General features: G+C 46.8%; 1 protein-coding gene across 1 annotated transcript in view; it reads right to left on the bottom strand.

Annotated features, from left to right (window-relative positions):
- LOC135907409 (hydroxyproline dehydrogenase-like) overlaps positions 1-5445 on the bottom strand; it is a 39761-nt gene extending 34316 nt beyond the window's left edge. The window contains exon 1 of the mRNA XM_065439096.2: positions 4771-5445. Coding sequence (XP_065295168.1) covers positions 4771-4959 — 189 coding nt within the window. The 5' untranslated portion in view covers positions 4960-5445. The remainder of the gene's footprint in view (positions 1-4770) is intronic.
- Positions 5446-16472: the final 11027 nt, after the last annotated feature.

The following is a 16472-nucleotide window of genomic DNA, read 5'->3' as shown; positions in this document are numbered from 1 at the left end:
GCCCCTTATGGTGTTCCTTTGTTCGGCACGTCGAGCGTATCCGATCGAGTCTGGCCTATTCCGATGGTTGCCGTCCGGCCCGTCAGGAACGATTTAATGCAATTAAAGATGCGCTCCCCGCAGCTGATGTCGTGCAGTCCCTTGAGAATGGCTTCGTGAGAGATGTTATCGAAGGCCCCTATTAGGTCGAATGCGAGCAGGAGGTGTTATCCTCCCTTCGGGATACCCTTGAGAACGTCTTTCCTTAGGATTAGGAACGCATTTTGCGCAGAAAGTCCCGGCCTGAAGCAAAGCATGGTGTGCGGGAAGAGGTCACCATCCTCTATGTAATGTTGCAGGCGGGTTTCGATGACCCTCTCGTACAGCTTGGCGAGGCACGAAGTCAGCGAGATGGCACGCAGGGTGTCGATCGCGCGCTTCTTGCCGGGTTTGGGAATGGTCACGATTTCCGCGTGTTTCCACTCGTTCGGTACGTGGCCCTTGCTCCAGAGTTCCTCGTTTATGCATTCGGTCAAGTCCTGGATGTGCATCGGGCTCAGGTTTCTAAACATGGCATTGGTGATTTTGTCAACCCAGGTAGCAGTGTTGCGCTGTGAGGCTCGTGCCGCGGCATACACCTCTTCCTCCGTGATGGGAGCGTCCAGTTCTGGTCTTGTTTCCCCTTCATATTTTAGGAGGCAGGGTTGCATGGGGTCGCTACCCAGGTATCTGGTATTTAGTGTGTCAATCAGATCGTGGTCGTTTCCGGGGAACTTGTGAGCGATTTCTAGAAGCGTCCGACTGGTTGTCGATTTCGCCTTGTCGGGGTCGATCAGGCAACGTAGGATGGCCCACGTCTGAGCCGTACTCAGGGTACCCTTGAGCGAGGTGCAAAACTGTACCCAATTTTGCTGCGTCAGCTCGTTTGCGCAATTTCTGGCGTCGTCTGTTATTTTCTCGATTCGTAGACGTAGTTTCCGGTTTAACCGCTGTCACTTCCACCGTTTGAGGAGGCCCTCACGGGCTTCCCACAGGTGTAAGAGCCGGCGGTCGACTTCGGGTGTCTCGACCGTGCGCTGGATGGTTTTAGTGGTTTGGATGTGGGCATCCCGGAGGTGCTACATCCATTCCGCTATGTCCGTTATACCGTTTTCGGGCGGGGGTTACTGCCTGAATGCCTCCCAGTCCGTAAGCCTAATTTCGCCAATTGTTCTCTTCAGTTTCGGCGTGGATACCGAGATGCTGAAGATGTAGTGATCGCTGCCCAATGTTTCGCCCAGGTGCGCCCATGAGTATTCCCTTACGTTTTGTGTCTCGACTTACACTGTTGCCTACTCTGGTTGGTTGGAGGAGGTTGGTTATCAATTCGAGGTCCATTTGGTCTACCTCATCGAGGAGCGACCTCCCCTTTTGCGTGTCTTGTTGGTAGCCCCAAGTCGTGTGTATAGCGTTCATGTCTCGCACCACTACCAGCTGGTTGCAGCCAGCGGCTCTCACGCTGTCGTAAATGATGTTGCGGAAGTCGTCTTTCTGAGCCCTCGGCGGACTGTACAAATTCAGGGTGAATGTACTACGTCTACCCCTCTTCTTCGGGAGGACTTCCACTAGCACGTGATTAATGTCATGATGTTGATAATGTTGTCCCACGGCCGTTACCGTTTTGTGAACTAAAACCATGACCTTCGGTGATCCCACGTGTTTAATTGCGTAGTAACCCCGTAGCATGATCGGCTGGTTCCCGACCTCCTATAGGCAGATGACGTCGGGAGGGTATAGGTGATTTTGGATGAAGAGGTGGAGTGAACTTGCCTTCTTGTTGAAAGAGCGACTATTCCACTGCCAGATCTCGAGGTGTCCGGGCGCGCTGCGTGTGGTGTTAGCCATTGCTGAGGTTCATGCCTCCGCCGTCGCAGATGTCGGCGTCCCTGACCTTACCCGTGTTGTTTATGCGCCTGTACGCCTTGATGCGTGGGTTGCGGCTCTCGTCGTCGACCGCTTGCGCGAGCCAAACTCAACCTAGCGTATTCTTCTTTCAAGGTCTTCATGTCTTAGTGTGTTCTCCTTGACTTTATTGTCTAATTCGCCCATCTGGTAAAGCATCTGTTGTATCGTAGCGTATATGCCTTCGAGGGTGACTACACTTGACTGGCCTGCCGCTGCCGAGGCCGAACCGGGGAGCGATGAGGGCGTGGTGGTTCTTGAGGGGGGAGGAATGGAGATGGCGGGCTGGTGGCCTATCGTTCCGCTCTGCTGCCCTGCCTGTGTGTTGTTGGCTGTTTTGCTTAGCAACGCTTCTAAGCGTTGCATGCATTGGTTTATAGGTCGTTAACCTGAGCCTTGAGTTTTTTATTTTCTTCCCTGATGCATGTACATTCTGCGGAGCATTTACTATTTTCACTGGTATTTTGAGCGTAGGAGCGTTTTGTGAATGCGGTCCCTGTCGACAAATTCAATATGCGTTTCGTGCATAAGTTCTTTTACCACGTTCGGTAATTATCGGTATCTTCAACATGAGGATTGGCTGGCATTTGCTCCTAAGAATCCATTCTGGGGCAGGAGGTTTTCGTGAATACTGGCCCTGAACTCTGTCACGCAAGCTGGGTTCCGAAGCCGCAACGTTGTTGCAAGAACTCTGTGAAAAATCTCCGTTTCTGTTGTACCTCCCAGTTCAGCCATTAGGTCTGGTTGCTTAAATGCAAGCCGACAACAAATTAAGGCTATTTATTTTCCCAATCAAACTAGGTGACGGTCACAAAAGCTGAGGATGTTGAGCGCTACAGGAGCAATGAAAGTAATCGCAGAGATGTATGTCGCTATTGCACGTGGTTGTCGCGATGGCTCCACGTGGTCCGCGCCACTAGAAGCACGGTCACGTAAACTTCTTCATTGCTCGTTTCGAAGGCTGTCCACACGACGCTTCCTCTGGCGGTGCTACTTAACTCCGGCTACGGAGCTCTTTGCTGTAGATGCAGCATTTTCCCAGGATGGATTCGGATGGTCGCGAAACAGTCGCTAAACCAGACGCCACCTTACGGCGTAGATAATAGCAAGCCTTACCATAGACTTACCATAATCCGCTTCTGCGCTAAAGAAGAAGGAAACGTACTGCGTTAACTTGTGGGTATAAGCGACGATTGGAGACCCCAGCATTAACAACAGAGAACCGGTAAAGCAGTCAATCTAGGAGGCACGCAGAGCAGGAAATAAAGGTATACTCGGACAGGGAGATTGGGAAACCAACTTGAGTAGCTGTGCAGCTTCTTGTAACCGTAGCACTCGTGCCGCAAGCGAACGTCGTCACCTTCTCACTACGCTGGAAAACACGGCGATAAAGGGGGCGCGCAAAATCTGCTTTCACTTCGAGTTATCATGGTTGAACGTTTCCTAGGCGCCTCCACTCAGGACCTAGTATAGCGCTGGCACGTGAAGCGGTGCATAAAGCATTCCCGAAGCCGGAATGTCCACACTTGATTACATTAACGAAAGCAGCGAAGTGAGCCCAATATCAAATGCCCCCTTCCCATTTTTTTTTGTACAAACACGGAAGTTTCGAGTTGGAATGCAAATCCACGATAGACAAGAGCTTTGTTGCGTATTGCGTATTGTCACGTTGTCGTGACGGTGAAGAATTGACTGCGGCATATCGGCGAGCCACAAAACTAGCTATGTATTTCGGCTAATCCGCGGGAACAAAAGCAAGTTACACTACGGCGGAACGGTAGTGACGAGCACTTGCATCCATCGTCGAAATCTGATCCCCAGGTCAAGCGCGTCGGCTATTTATGCATCACTCGTCGAAGATTCCAGTGTAATCACTGGTGCTCGTGTGCCTTCCAGAATGTCCAACACATTATTCGCGTCGCGCACGCAATCTGTTTGCACAAGCTTCGGCGACAACGTCGACACCGGATGGAATCGACGACGGAAATCGAAAATGTTCTGATACAAGCAAGCGCGCCTTGCACCGAGCGATAAAATTAACAGTTGTTAGCACGTGAAAGAACGGTCACCGGAAAGAAGGAGCGTTTCAATATCGTTAAGTCATGTACGCACGTTATGTGGTGTGTCATCGCGAAATGTAGCTGCTGAGCAGAAGGTCGCGGGATCGAATCCCGGCTGCGGCGGCCGCATTTCAATGGGGGTGAAAACACCCGTGTACTTAGATTCAGCTGCACGTTAAAGAATTCCAGGTGGTCGAAATTTCCGGAGGCCTCCACTACGGCGTGCCTCATAATCAGAAAGTGGTTTTGACACGTAAAACCCCGTAACTTAATTTTTTAACCACTTCGGGCTCCGAGCTGCATCCTCAAAATCACAGCTACTGCTACCTTCTTGCACCTCCCCGATTTCTTCACGCACAAATATGTACGCTTTAGCTGCAGCCTTGCCGTCAAAGTAGAGCGAGGTACAGAACCATCACGGATCTATAAGAGCTAGTAACTTATATTTTTTTTTTTTAACTCAGGCGTTTTCCGTGTTAAAACCAACATCTGATTTCGAGGCACGTATTAGTGGGGCACTCCGGATTAGTTTCGACTACTTGGGGTTCTCCAACGTGCACCCAAATCTACGTGCGCGAGCGTTATTGCATGCCGCCACCTTCGGAATGCGGCCGCTGCGGCTGTGGTCGAGCCCGCGACCTCGTGGCTCAGCAGCGCAACCACTTAGCCACTGGTCCTGGAGCCGGGTCTTAGGCACTGGATCATGGTGGGCAACGCTATAGTGACTGCCGCTCACTCATGCACGGCCCTGAGTCGTGCCACGCTGCATACTCGCGCCTATAGCACTCACCCATTGGCTGTTGTCCACTAGCCAGTCGTACGAGCACACCTTGAGCACTCCCAGAGCCCGCACCAGTTCCCAGAGGCTCTTGTGCTGGTACGCCATGCTGTGGTCCGAGAAGTCCAGCCCGTCCCGCGGAGTCGAACAGCAGAAAGAACGTCGCGGACGAAGCGGCAGAAGTGCTCGCATACCCCTCATCTCCGAAGTTGAGCCTTTTTTCTTTTGAAACAAAGCTTGACCTATAAACCACTTCGAAATGTGCCTGCGATTTGACCTTCCCGGTAATTCTTCGTGTGTGACGATTGGGCTCCCTTATACTTAGCACTGGCTATCCGTTTCTCACTGGCAAATAAACCTACAGCTCGGTCATCTAGCATAATCCGCCGCTCTGAATTCTGCGGAGACGGCAAGAAACCGAAATGCTACTTGTCACGCAATTGCTGAATCCTCACTTCTGCGGCGTGTTATTTTTCTTGTGGCCGCCTGCCAGCTGGAAGCATCCAGTTCCCGGTTCTCCTCGCCTTGTCGGAAGAGGCGGCTTGTCAAACCACAATCACCGCTTTGCGTTTGTTGCGTCTGTGCCAGAGCGACCCCATAAGATGACACCGCCTCACTCCGGTCATCGTCGCCTTGGTTTTCCGCTTCAAACCACCACATACTCAGTGCTCCGGTCAGTGGCTTTGCATGGACATCCCGCCTGCCTGGCCCCTATAATCAGTACACGCTCAGCGTGACCTTGGGTGTCGCTTTACACTTGCCGTGATTGCGGTCCTCATAGCTCTGGATAACAAGCTTCTGTGGGTTGTTCAACTGCGTCGGAGCAGGGTCCCATATGCATAAACATATAGATAACAACGAAAGTAGGTGGGCAGGCAGCCAGCGCCGTATATCATTCCAGTAGTTTATATATATATATATATATATATATATATATATATATATATATATATATATATATATATATATATCGTCATCATTATCATTATTTTTCTTGGCACCCCTTTTCAAACGATGCGCCGACAAATAATTACCCAGACTCCTTGAGCTAACCACGTTTTACGACATCTAATTCAATCTAGCATTTTGCTTATGTATACCATTGGCTCCCTTTCTTCATTCAAAGCTCTATTTTTTGTTATTGTACAGTTACTTAAGCCTGTAATGGTCCCTGTTTCATCGATCTCATCCCAGTTTTTTTTTTCTATAGCTACTCCTTGATTTTCTATAGATACACTAGATGCTCTAAACATCTCTTGCTTATATCGAGTGCTGGCCAGATAACAATCCCCTCAGCCTGGCATCCCAGTATTTCTGGGAGCTTGACGTTTCCTACAGTCCCAGCTGGGTGAATATCTTTACCCTTCATTTCGATGTGGTTACTCGTCCAAGCAGCAGGCACATGACTCATTCTGATTCGAATATTTGTTCCGTATGCTTTTGTCTTCAGGCAGCCAGGTACGACCTAAGGAAGAGAGGCGCTGCTATTATTAATAATGTTCTCTGTCGATTTCTTGCTTTTGGTCTTTGTGAATCATCATAGACTTTTCACGTTCCCATCCTTTTTGTTTCCAAAACCCAACAATATAGACGCTGACACATCAACCCCATAATTTATCGGGAACTCCCCCCCCCCCTCCCCCCAGCTCCTACTAAACTCAAGATGTAGGATGTGATGAATACCATCCCAAATTAGCAGGAAACAACCCACTTCCAGCAATAAGTATTCCTAAATGGAGCATTGGCGCTAACAAATACACATACGTAAAGGAAAGCACATTTAAGCATATGGTTCATTCTGGGGCTGTTAACGCCACTAAAATAAGATGACATTACGTGAATAAGAAAAGCTGCTTAATAAAGCATGTACAACAATCTTCTCAAGCACATTTTAGGAACGTGCACATTGGAAATATTTGGACTAATAAATGGACCGCGGTTAGGATTCACAGCCACAACAGTCGCATTCCAATGCAGAGCGGGATTCAAGAACACGAGTGCGCTGAGATTTCGGTGTTTGTCGGAAAACCCCTTGGGGCCTAAATTGGCACGAAATTATTTATCTCGACTTCAGTGTTTCTCATAGTCCATGGGTACCGCGCACAAAAAGCGCCCGGAGAGGGTGCAGACTTCGTACATATTCAGCGCTTAGTCCGCTGAAAGACACTCGATATTTGCACATTCCTAGCATGCAATTTTTTTGGTTTTGTGTAATTATTATCTTTCTCTCAGAATAGACCCCTTATATAGCCCTGAATGTTGACCGACAAGTTAGTGTCAATGGGTGCACCTGCGAAAAAAAGTTGTACCTACCTCTCTGCTCGTACAACGAGATCTGCAAACATAATTATCTATCAAGAAGACTCCTGCCATTGCCGCACTCCTCGCTGTGCAGGGCCCAGGCAGTCACTCTGACTTCTGCAAACAAGTACTTACCCGAGCCCCGCGGCTCTGCACACAATGTACCCCGAACGGCTCCCAAGCCCGAACTGTCCCATGTGTGGTGGCTATGCGGACTTCGAGCGTGTCCTGTGGGGCTGCCCCTCTGCCGTCCCCCTTTCACCCAAGAGGAAATGATGAAACTCATTAAGGCCCAGGACCAGACCTCTCAAATCCTGACAGTCGAGAGAACTCGCGGGAGGGCCGTTAGGTTTCCCCTGATGGTCCCTGAGTGGGCCTAGCCAGGTGACGTTGACTTTAGTCGCGTCTACTGCGGACCAAATAAAGTTGTTTCACTCACTCACACACCTAAATGTTGACTCAATGGTATCTCTATATCGCAGTATTCTTAATGAAATAGCGCTTGGTATTGAGCGGCTTCGTTGATTGTCTTATGCTGCAATTACCTTGGGTACCATAGCGTTTGATCACTGGGCGTGTGCCCATTCTTTGTCAATCCTCCACGATGGTTATGTGCCACTTGGGCACAAGGAATATTTATTGTGGTAGCTATTCAGCTGTACACGGCTGCTGCTAGCCACTCTATAGGCGGGCAACACTGGGCGGGCAGCAAGCCCGGATGAGCAGTATAAATAAAGAATATTCGCTATCTTGAATGCGTCAAAGTGTATAATAGCTGTGAAGTGTATAATAGCTGTGTCTTACCAGTACTCACCTACGGGGCAGAAACCTGGAGGCTTACGAAAAGGGTTCTACTCAAATTGAGGACGACGCAACGAGCTATGGAAAGAAGAATGATAGGTGTAACGTTAAGGGATAAGAAAAGAGCAGATTGGGTAAGGGAACAAACGCGAGTTAATGACATCTTAGTTGAAATCAAGAAAAAGAAATGGGCATGGGCAGGACATGTAATGAGGAGGGAGGATAACCGATGGTCATTAAGGGTTACGGACTGGATCCCAAGAGAAGGGAAGCGTAGCAGGGGGCGACAGAAAGTTAGGTGGGCGGATGAGATTAAGAAGTTTGCAGGGACGGCGTGGCCACAATTAGTACATGACCGGGGTTGTTGGAGAAGTATGGGAGAGGCCTTTGCCCTGCAGTGGGCGTAACCAGGCTGATGATGATGATGATGACGAATGCGTCATCGCATGATGTCAGAAGTGGATATGTAGGATTTTTTCGGCTATCGGGATGGAACCACGCCACTCGACATGGAGTTTTTGAAGCCGCGCGCTCAGCCCGTATGTTATGAGAACGTGGCAGGAAACTGGAAGCGGTTTTGCCAGTGTTTTGGGTTGTTCCTCAGGACGACGGAAATTGCTGATGTACGACCTGGTGGCCTCAAGATTGCGCTACGTCGGCATGTTGCCGGCGACGAATCCCAGGATGTGTATAGCAGATTCGAAGGCACGTCAAGAGCTATACTTATGACATAATCATCAAAAAGTTTGAAGACTACTGCATGCCTCAGAAAAAATGAAACTTAAGAACGCTGCGTTTTTCGAGCGCGCATTCAAAAGGAAGGGTAGCCGTTCTAACAGTTCCGTTAAGGTCGTGCCAGTCAAAGTAGTGCCAGTTCTGCAGCTCAGACATTCACTTTTGTGGGGTCAGATTGTCTACGGCTTACTCTAATCTGCTCCAGCAAATACTTCTCGCGCAAGATCTACCGTTAGCGCAGGCCGCTAGCATGTGTCGAGAGGAACAAGTGGAGTAATATCTGAAGAAAGATTTCGAGGAAGTGCAGATAACTGTGGCCGAAGTGTAAAACCAGGCGCAATAATGTGGGGCAGAGCTCGACAAAACACGCAAGAATACGGCGACAGTTGCGAAGTCACGTCGGCACACCCCTTCATCAAGAGCTTCAATGCGACGTGCAGGAATTGCAAGCTACCACGGCGCAACAACGTGTGGCCAACTCATGCTGGAATTGCGGGAGGGAAAATCATCTCGCGACCGGTTGTCGGCAAGTGCGAGAAGTATCCGCGGAAGACGCACAGCAACCCACTGTTGATCAGTTCGAAGTAATGGATCTCAAGGCCCGGGCTGGCCGCTGTCAGGATTGGGTTGAGCCCGTGCGAATTGATAGTAAATTCATACATTTCAAGATTGACACTGGAGCTCAGATAAATCTACGTCCGGTAAGCCGGCTTTGTCGAAGCCTAAAAACTGCGACTCTCAGCTCGAGAAACACTACTCTGCCGTGTTACGTACAGTTGTGCTGCTATTGAGCACTTGGGCACTGTACACCGCGCGGAGCGAACACCGAAGGTCTAGTAAGATTATTAACCGTCAAAAAACACAAAGGTGTAATTCTAAACTTTCGTGCTTGTGAAAGGCTTGAATTCCTCAACAGAGTATGGACACCGGACGGGCAAGCTTCCATGCTGACAGCAGTGCCAGATCACACAGTCTAGCGAACGGAGGAATCACATCTTTCAGGAAACGTTGCGCGTTCACGATGCTCTCTAACACGCGTTAATATTGAGGCAAGCGTTTCCACATTCTGCATATACAGGTACGTCTGTACATGCCGAATACTTTCGAACGCTGCCGTGGGTCGCTGAGATTATTAAAGCAAGCTCGCTTATCTGCTCCAAGCAAGCCATAAAGCTGGTGCACGTCAGATACTGTTCAGAATGGTGTCTCATTTCTGTCTTAGCCCGAGCGGCTGACATCTGCAAATTTTGTAGGAAGCTGGAATTGTCGGACCGTCATCTGGCCAGCGCCCGTCGCCTATTGCGAGTCTCTTCACAACCAGCGCTGAAAGAAGCAGTTCTTGCCGAGTTTCCTGAGGTGTTAAGTGGTTTTCAATGCGAGAAACCTTCGTAAAAATGGCATTACGTGAAGGAGCCCAACTGCTAGTGCAGCCAGTGAGACACGTGTGCCTTGCCGTGAAAGGCCCATTACGAGTGGAGCTTAAGCGTCTTGTTATTACAGGGATTGTGCGATTCGTCCAAGAGCCTACAGATTGGGTGAGTGGTCTCGTCGCCGCACAGGAAAAAAAAATAACGGACAGCTCGGCGTGTCTCGGGACCCACGACACATCAACGCGAACTTGGAACGTCAAAGTTTTCGACTGCCCAAGCGTGAAGGAATTGATGTGCAACTGGCTGGTGCGGTTTACTTTTCGGAACTCCGAGCAAATTCTGGATTCCATCAAATTCCTGTAATGAGCTACGTCAGAAATATGCAGTCCCAGCGCCATGTGGTCGCTACCAGTATATGCGGGTTGCCCTTCGGAATTCGTTCTGCACCTGAGGGTTTCAGGGACCATGACTGAGATGTTTGAAGACCTAGCGGGAACTAAAGTATATATGAACGAAATTCTAGTATGGGGATCTACATGGCACGAGCATGAAGAACGACTGCATGCTGTTTTGGCTGACCTGAAGCACGAAAATGTTACACTGAACAACGAACTCTCTTCATTACCACGACGTTCATAACCATGAACTCTCTTCACAACTGAAAGGCAGAAGCCGTCCGTAAAACCCTAATTGTCACTAGTTGAATCCTCTATAGCCCCACAGGGACCGCATAATGTTCCGGTTTCAGTCACCAGAGCCTACTATGATTGAGCCAAGGTCTCAAGTTAGGTCGTGGTCTTCTTTAACCAGCTTTCCTCTAACCAATTTAACCAGTTGGCCTGACATTTTGAATCTGTTGTATGCAGCGCGGCGGTTAAGAGGAAGCTTTAGCTCGGGTCCAACTCCGACGCGGCCTATTCAAATACATGTAAAACGCAGAAACGCTTTTCTGAGATAATCCCTGTACCAATTTTAATAGAATTTGTTGCATTTGAGAGAGAAAGAGACATTACAGTGGCTGTTGGAAGCGAAATTTCAATTTAAGACATGAATTTAAAAAAAAAAGAATTTCAAAAATTCAGAAGTCTGAAAAAAAATGGAAGCCCGAAGTTTATAAATTATGAGCTCTGCATGAAGCACAGATATCGCGGTACTATAAACGGCAACCATTAGATCATTGAAAGCGGACAAATTCGATATGTAACTTTATATCTAGCATGAATTTGTTACGTTGTCTACAAGGGTTCTGCAAAAGCTGTATTTACACATTATTACATTTTTTTTAGATTAACGTGCAACATATCAATTTTGTCCGCTTTAGATGTACTATTAGATGCAAATTACAAAATTGTGATATCATTTTTTATTGCTGAGTTACACAGTTATAAACTTGATCGTTTCGTCTTCTGAAAATCCTCATTTTTTGCAAATTTTTAATAAAGGATTGACGACCTATATCGAAAATTCGAAACCGACAGTCATTAAATCTTAACTTTTTTTATGCAACTATCTTCGCCAAATTTGGTGCAGTGGTTGCCGAGAAAACGAAGCACCCGAGCTAAAGCTTCCTTTTAAGTGCAGTGTTCATGGCGGTAGCCTTACGGGTGAAACCAAGGAACATAATATTTGAACATTGAGGACCCAATTATTTTGCTTGACTATGTGCATATTGTTAGAGCATTTCACTTGTTCATCTGTTTCATTAGTTTCTGTGAAAGAATGGAAGGCGTATTGTGGTAGCAATTAGCTGCATACAACAGCTTCCAACCACTATAGGCAGGTAACCCTGTGTGGGCTGCATGCACAGATGGGGAGAATGAACGAAGAACGTTCGCTATCTTGCCCGCGCCATCGCACAGCAGATAATCATTAAATGCATTTAGATATGTGTCGTACTTCTTTTAGAATGCATACACCTTCCCTCGGCAACTACCATACATCGCATTCGTCCTCCTGACTTGACACCTACAGCTGACGAAGTCATGCACGCGTCATCCGCTATATGCTACTTACACGTACTGATACCTGGTAATTCCAACACTTTGTTAGATTCGCGTGATCTTTATTTATTTAGTTTCGAGCCCCAAGCTAACGTCGACCACAAACGAAGCACCGTAGGAAGTGAATAGTGGTTCATTACAAATTGCTATGGTCCGTACTTGTACAAAAACAGTTTCTGTAATCCTAACTGGTTATCCTTTAGTTCGAATTCGCAGGCATAGTCGATGCACAACCTCGTCGGCGTCACTAGTTCTAGCATCTGCTGAAAGAGATCAAGAACGTGGCTCGAACTTGATAAAAATGGTTAACAATGTCCAACAATTCGTGTAAACTTCGGAAACATGTCTAGGTTTATTTTGTGGGCGGATAAATACATTACGTACAAGAAAATTATTCAGTACAAGCAACTTCGGAAACATGTCTAGGTTTATTTTGTGGGCGGATAAATACATTACGTACAAGAAAATTATTCAGTACAAGCGCAGTTCCTACGGCAATCGCGTTGTCGATGCTGTGTTATCGCTCAGCGGCCCATCGCATGGAGAGCGGTCGAATGACTATCGGTAGATTGTCGGCTTCGTCGGCAAGAATGCCTGTCACGCCACAACTTGTTGTCAGTTGCATCGGCGTCATTGCCGTCCGAGTGTCCCAAATTATCTCTCAGTGACACGGTCTGCCGACTCGTTGGCGTTTGCGCTCGTTTGCGTCGGCATCAGTGTCGTGTCGACCCATAGCATGACCAATCTTTACGAAAATGGGAGTCTTGGAACACTTTGGTTGTTTCTAGACACGCTGTTAGGACGAGTTGAAATCCCAGCCTTTCAACTTTGTAGAGCACCTAGAAAATGCCAGTCGATGCCGTAGCTTCTACGCAGATTTTTCTTCTCCACCCTAGAGTACCTCCAGATAGAACTAGTTTAATAGGCTCCTATAATTTATTCTTATATTTGCACGCAATTAGAAAAGCATTACAGAACGCAATAAGCAGTACGGCTCATGTGTGATGTAAGGATATGCGTGTGGTATCTATTCCCTTCCAAAACTTTTTAATGATGACCTCTATTACTAGTTATAAGCAAAAGGCAGTGCTTTCCGAAAAAAACTGTGCCTTTTTTCCAGCTCACCCCTTATAGAGACGCTGGTAACTCATGCCTCAATTGTTAGACTGAAGAATTTCACGGCACTACTGCGCTGCCTGATACAGATTTCAAACGAACTCTTACAAACCTAGGCCTGGCGTCTTGCCCATGCTCCCGCGGCAGGACCTTCGTCTGTCACTTCTAATTTGTTGATCTAAATGGTCGATCCAACCTAAGGAATAAACCATAAAGGCATAATGCCTAAATAAACAGATTGATCGATCGGTCGATCGATCGATCGATTGATTGATTGATTGATTGATTGATTGATTGATTGATTGATTGATTGATTGATTGATTGATTGATTGATTGATTGATTGATTGATTGATTGATTGATTGATTGATTGATTGATTGATTGGATCATTCTAGGTGACACAGCAGAGCTTCTCATCTCTAGACTTCTACAGCCTTCGAGGCGGAGTCCGGGTTCCCATACATATTCAATTACGCAGGGGCGTTCCATGCTTAACATCTCACATTTTCATACTGTCTACAACTTAGATGATTTACTTAAGTGTTGATAGATTTTGCAAGCGCTTTAGTAACGTTTCATGTACCGGGATACATGAATGCACGAATGATGTGTTATGTATGCGACGGATCTTTCCACCTGTGTGAGCTATTTTGTGCCAACCCATTGCTTTCTATTCAAGGGTGGCCGCCCCGTATGGTAGTTGCTTTGTGGCCCAGTCGGTCCTATTTCGACGCCAAAAAAAAATATAATACGTTGAAAGTGAAGATTTTATGAGTGTGGATTTATGGGTTTCGTGTGGGGGAGAACTTTTATGGGATTTACGGCTGTGGATTTATGGGGACTGCGGAAAATGAAACTTTTAGGGGCATAGAATAGCTAATTGGGTTTTTTTCAACACATAAAACCACGATTGCTGTGCGAAGTTAGGCGAATTCTCCTGGCTTTTCAATTTCATTGCACAAAAGAGTTGTTAGAATATTATAGTGTTTGCTAAAGTAAGCACTTCTATTTTCTCAGTATGGGCTCGAGGTGATCTAGCCAATCTAGAGACGAAATAGCTTCAGCAAGAGCCACATTTATTACTAAAATTGCAATTTTTCAATTTGAATTTATTATCCTTGATGAAAACATACAAGGAAGGAGCAGCCACAACAAGCTACTGACATCAGCAGCTTGATTGGGTGGCTGCCCCTTTATAAAGCAGCAACAACTTACAAATACTCTTTAAGCACATGAAGTCTTTTGCACACATTTGCGGAAAATGAATTCACAGAGGAACTTAAGCATTTCACAAAACACGAGTACACATAACAAAGCCAAGACTTATAGAAAAAGTACAGCCTATTCACAGCAAGCAATTTCACACTTCCTTGTTTTGACAACTGCGACACATCTGCAGATCTTTCGCAAAATAATTGCAGTGGCTTTGAACCGTTTAGCTTTCAGTTCATGCATCAATACAAAGACATGACAATTACTTACGCGTAATTTATAATATAGTGCGATTTGATTCGATCCAAGTCACACTACTCCTCAGTTTTGGTCCCCGTGGGCATGAAAAATGTGGCGGTGCTGAGATTCGTGGAAGTACAGCAAAAGTTCAAAAAAGCACTCGTGCAGCGACAGTGTTATTGCGGCAAGTGCATAAAATATGATCGAGCGTTATGTATTAAACAGGACATAACACAGAGAAAATTAATGACGTGCACTTGGACTCTTAAAACACTGTGTAAGGTTTTATGAACCCTTAAGTAACTGATGTGTGTGTGCGTGTACATATGTGCCAGTTCTGTGGGTGCGAAATAACGTAGTGTATCGCTCTTTATAATAGCCCGCTATTGAAACGCTAGTTAACTTCGAAAAAGCCCACCAGTAACTACTTTGAACAGCTCTCTCACCTAACCAAATGTTTCAGCATATCACATGACACACATTGCAGATAGCCCTCGCGCACGCACGTATTATGGGGCCTCGAATGTTGAGTTGCCAAAGCTATTAAATGCTAACAAATTCGGGTGTGTCTTGCTTCCTGTGAAAACAAAAAAAAGCGCATGAATTGAAAAGTGCCTGACATTCATATTGGTTCTATGTACATATATGTCTTTCCTCTTACGGCACATGTGTGAGTCGCAACGTATTTATGGCATTGTTACCGTCTTTCCCTTCTTTTCCTGCTATGGGCCTGGTTTCGACAATCAAGCTTAATGGCCTTGTGCTGCTTATATTAAAGCGAAGCTTTATTGCCTACCCTCCTTTGCCTGCCTGCACTCATGCGGCTGCTGGGGCAGTAAGTATCCCCGGCAGATATATGTGCGGATACGAAGGTTATACGAAGATTATAAGTGCACCGAATGAAAGTAGTAGCGAACGGACTTATTTACTCCTTGTATGCTGACCAACAAAGTAGTGCAAGAAAGCGCACCTTTGTTCTGCGCGACAAAAAGAAACGTCCTGCATAATAACAGAACAAATAATATCGGCTGATAGGTATATCTATAAAATACAGCGGCCTGTTAATGGAATAGCAAATTGTATTTAGTGGATACATTAACTTTATCTGATTTAGCCGTTCGGTATGTGCCACTGGGTGGTGCCAGTTCTTGGCCAATCCTCCAGATAAGGTACGTGCTACTGTGACGCAAGAGGTGCACAGTCCTTAAACGTTGCCCTGAGACCGACAGCAGCAATAAATTAAAAAGTAAATAAAGAGATAAGATACGTGTCGGACCTATATATGCATACGCATATAAGCGAGCAGCCTGTCTGTCAAACTCTGAGAATTAGAGATGGCAGCACTGCATGAATGGCGATTCTGGCGTGCCACACTCCTAGGCCGGCATGCTCGCCTACGATTACACTGACTCATACTCGCTCCAGACTAATTTCACAGGTATGAGATTAGGCGTTAGTGAGCGAAGAATAGTGCGAATGTACGCGAGTACAAACGGGAGTGAGTGCCGATGAGTCTGAGCGAACGTGAGTACGAACACGAGTGCCGGTTAACGTGAGTACGAGCGAAAGGAAGTGATTTATAGAGTGGACGTGAATGTGAACTTAGGTGACCATCCGCAAGTGCTAGTGGACACAAATATGTGAGTGAGTGCCGGTGAGCGGGAGCGTAAATCACTATGAACGCAAGTGAGCGTTAGTTAGAATGAGCGTGCGTGAGTCGGGAGCTTGAGTGAACACTGACGAGTGTAAGTACTTAGAACGACAGAAACCTGAGCTAGTTGGTAAGGATTCATTATGCAAAAAAGAGGTGAAGCGTGCGGACAGGACACAAGAGTAGAGAAGTGGACAACACGTTGTTGTCCACTTCTCTACTCTTGTGTCCTGTCTGCACGCTTCACCTCTTTTTTTGCATAATGTGTGTAAGTACACAGCCTGCGA

Source organism: Dermacentor albipictus, chromosome 1 (genome assembly GCF_038994185.2).
Source record: "Dermacentor albipictus isolate Rhodes 1998 colony chromosome 1, USDA_Dalb.pri_finalv2, whole genome shotgun sequence".
NCBI lineage: Eukaryota > Metazoa > Arthropoda > Arachnida > Ixodida > Ixodidae > Dermacentor > Dermacentor albipictus.
The sequence above is the reverse complement of the archived record's forward strand: the minus strand, read 5'-3'. Positions and strand labels throughout refer to the sequence as shown.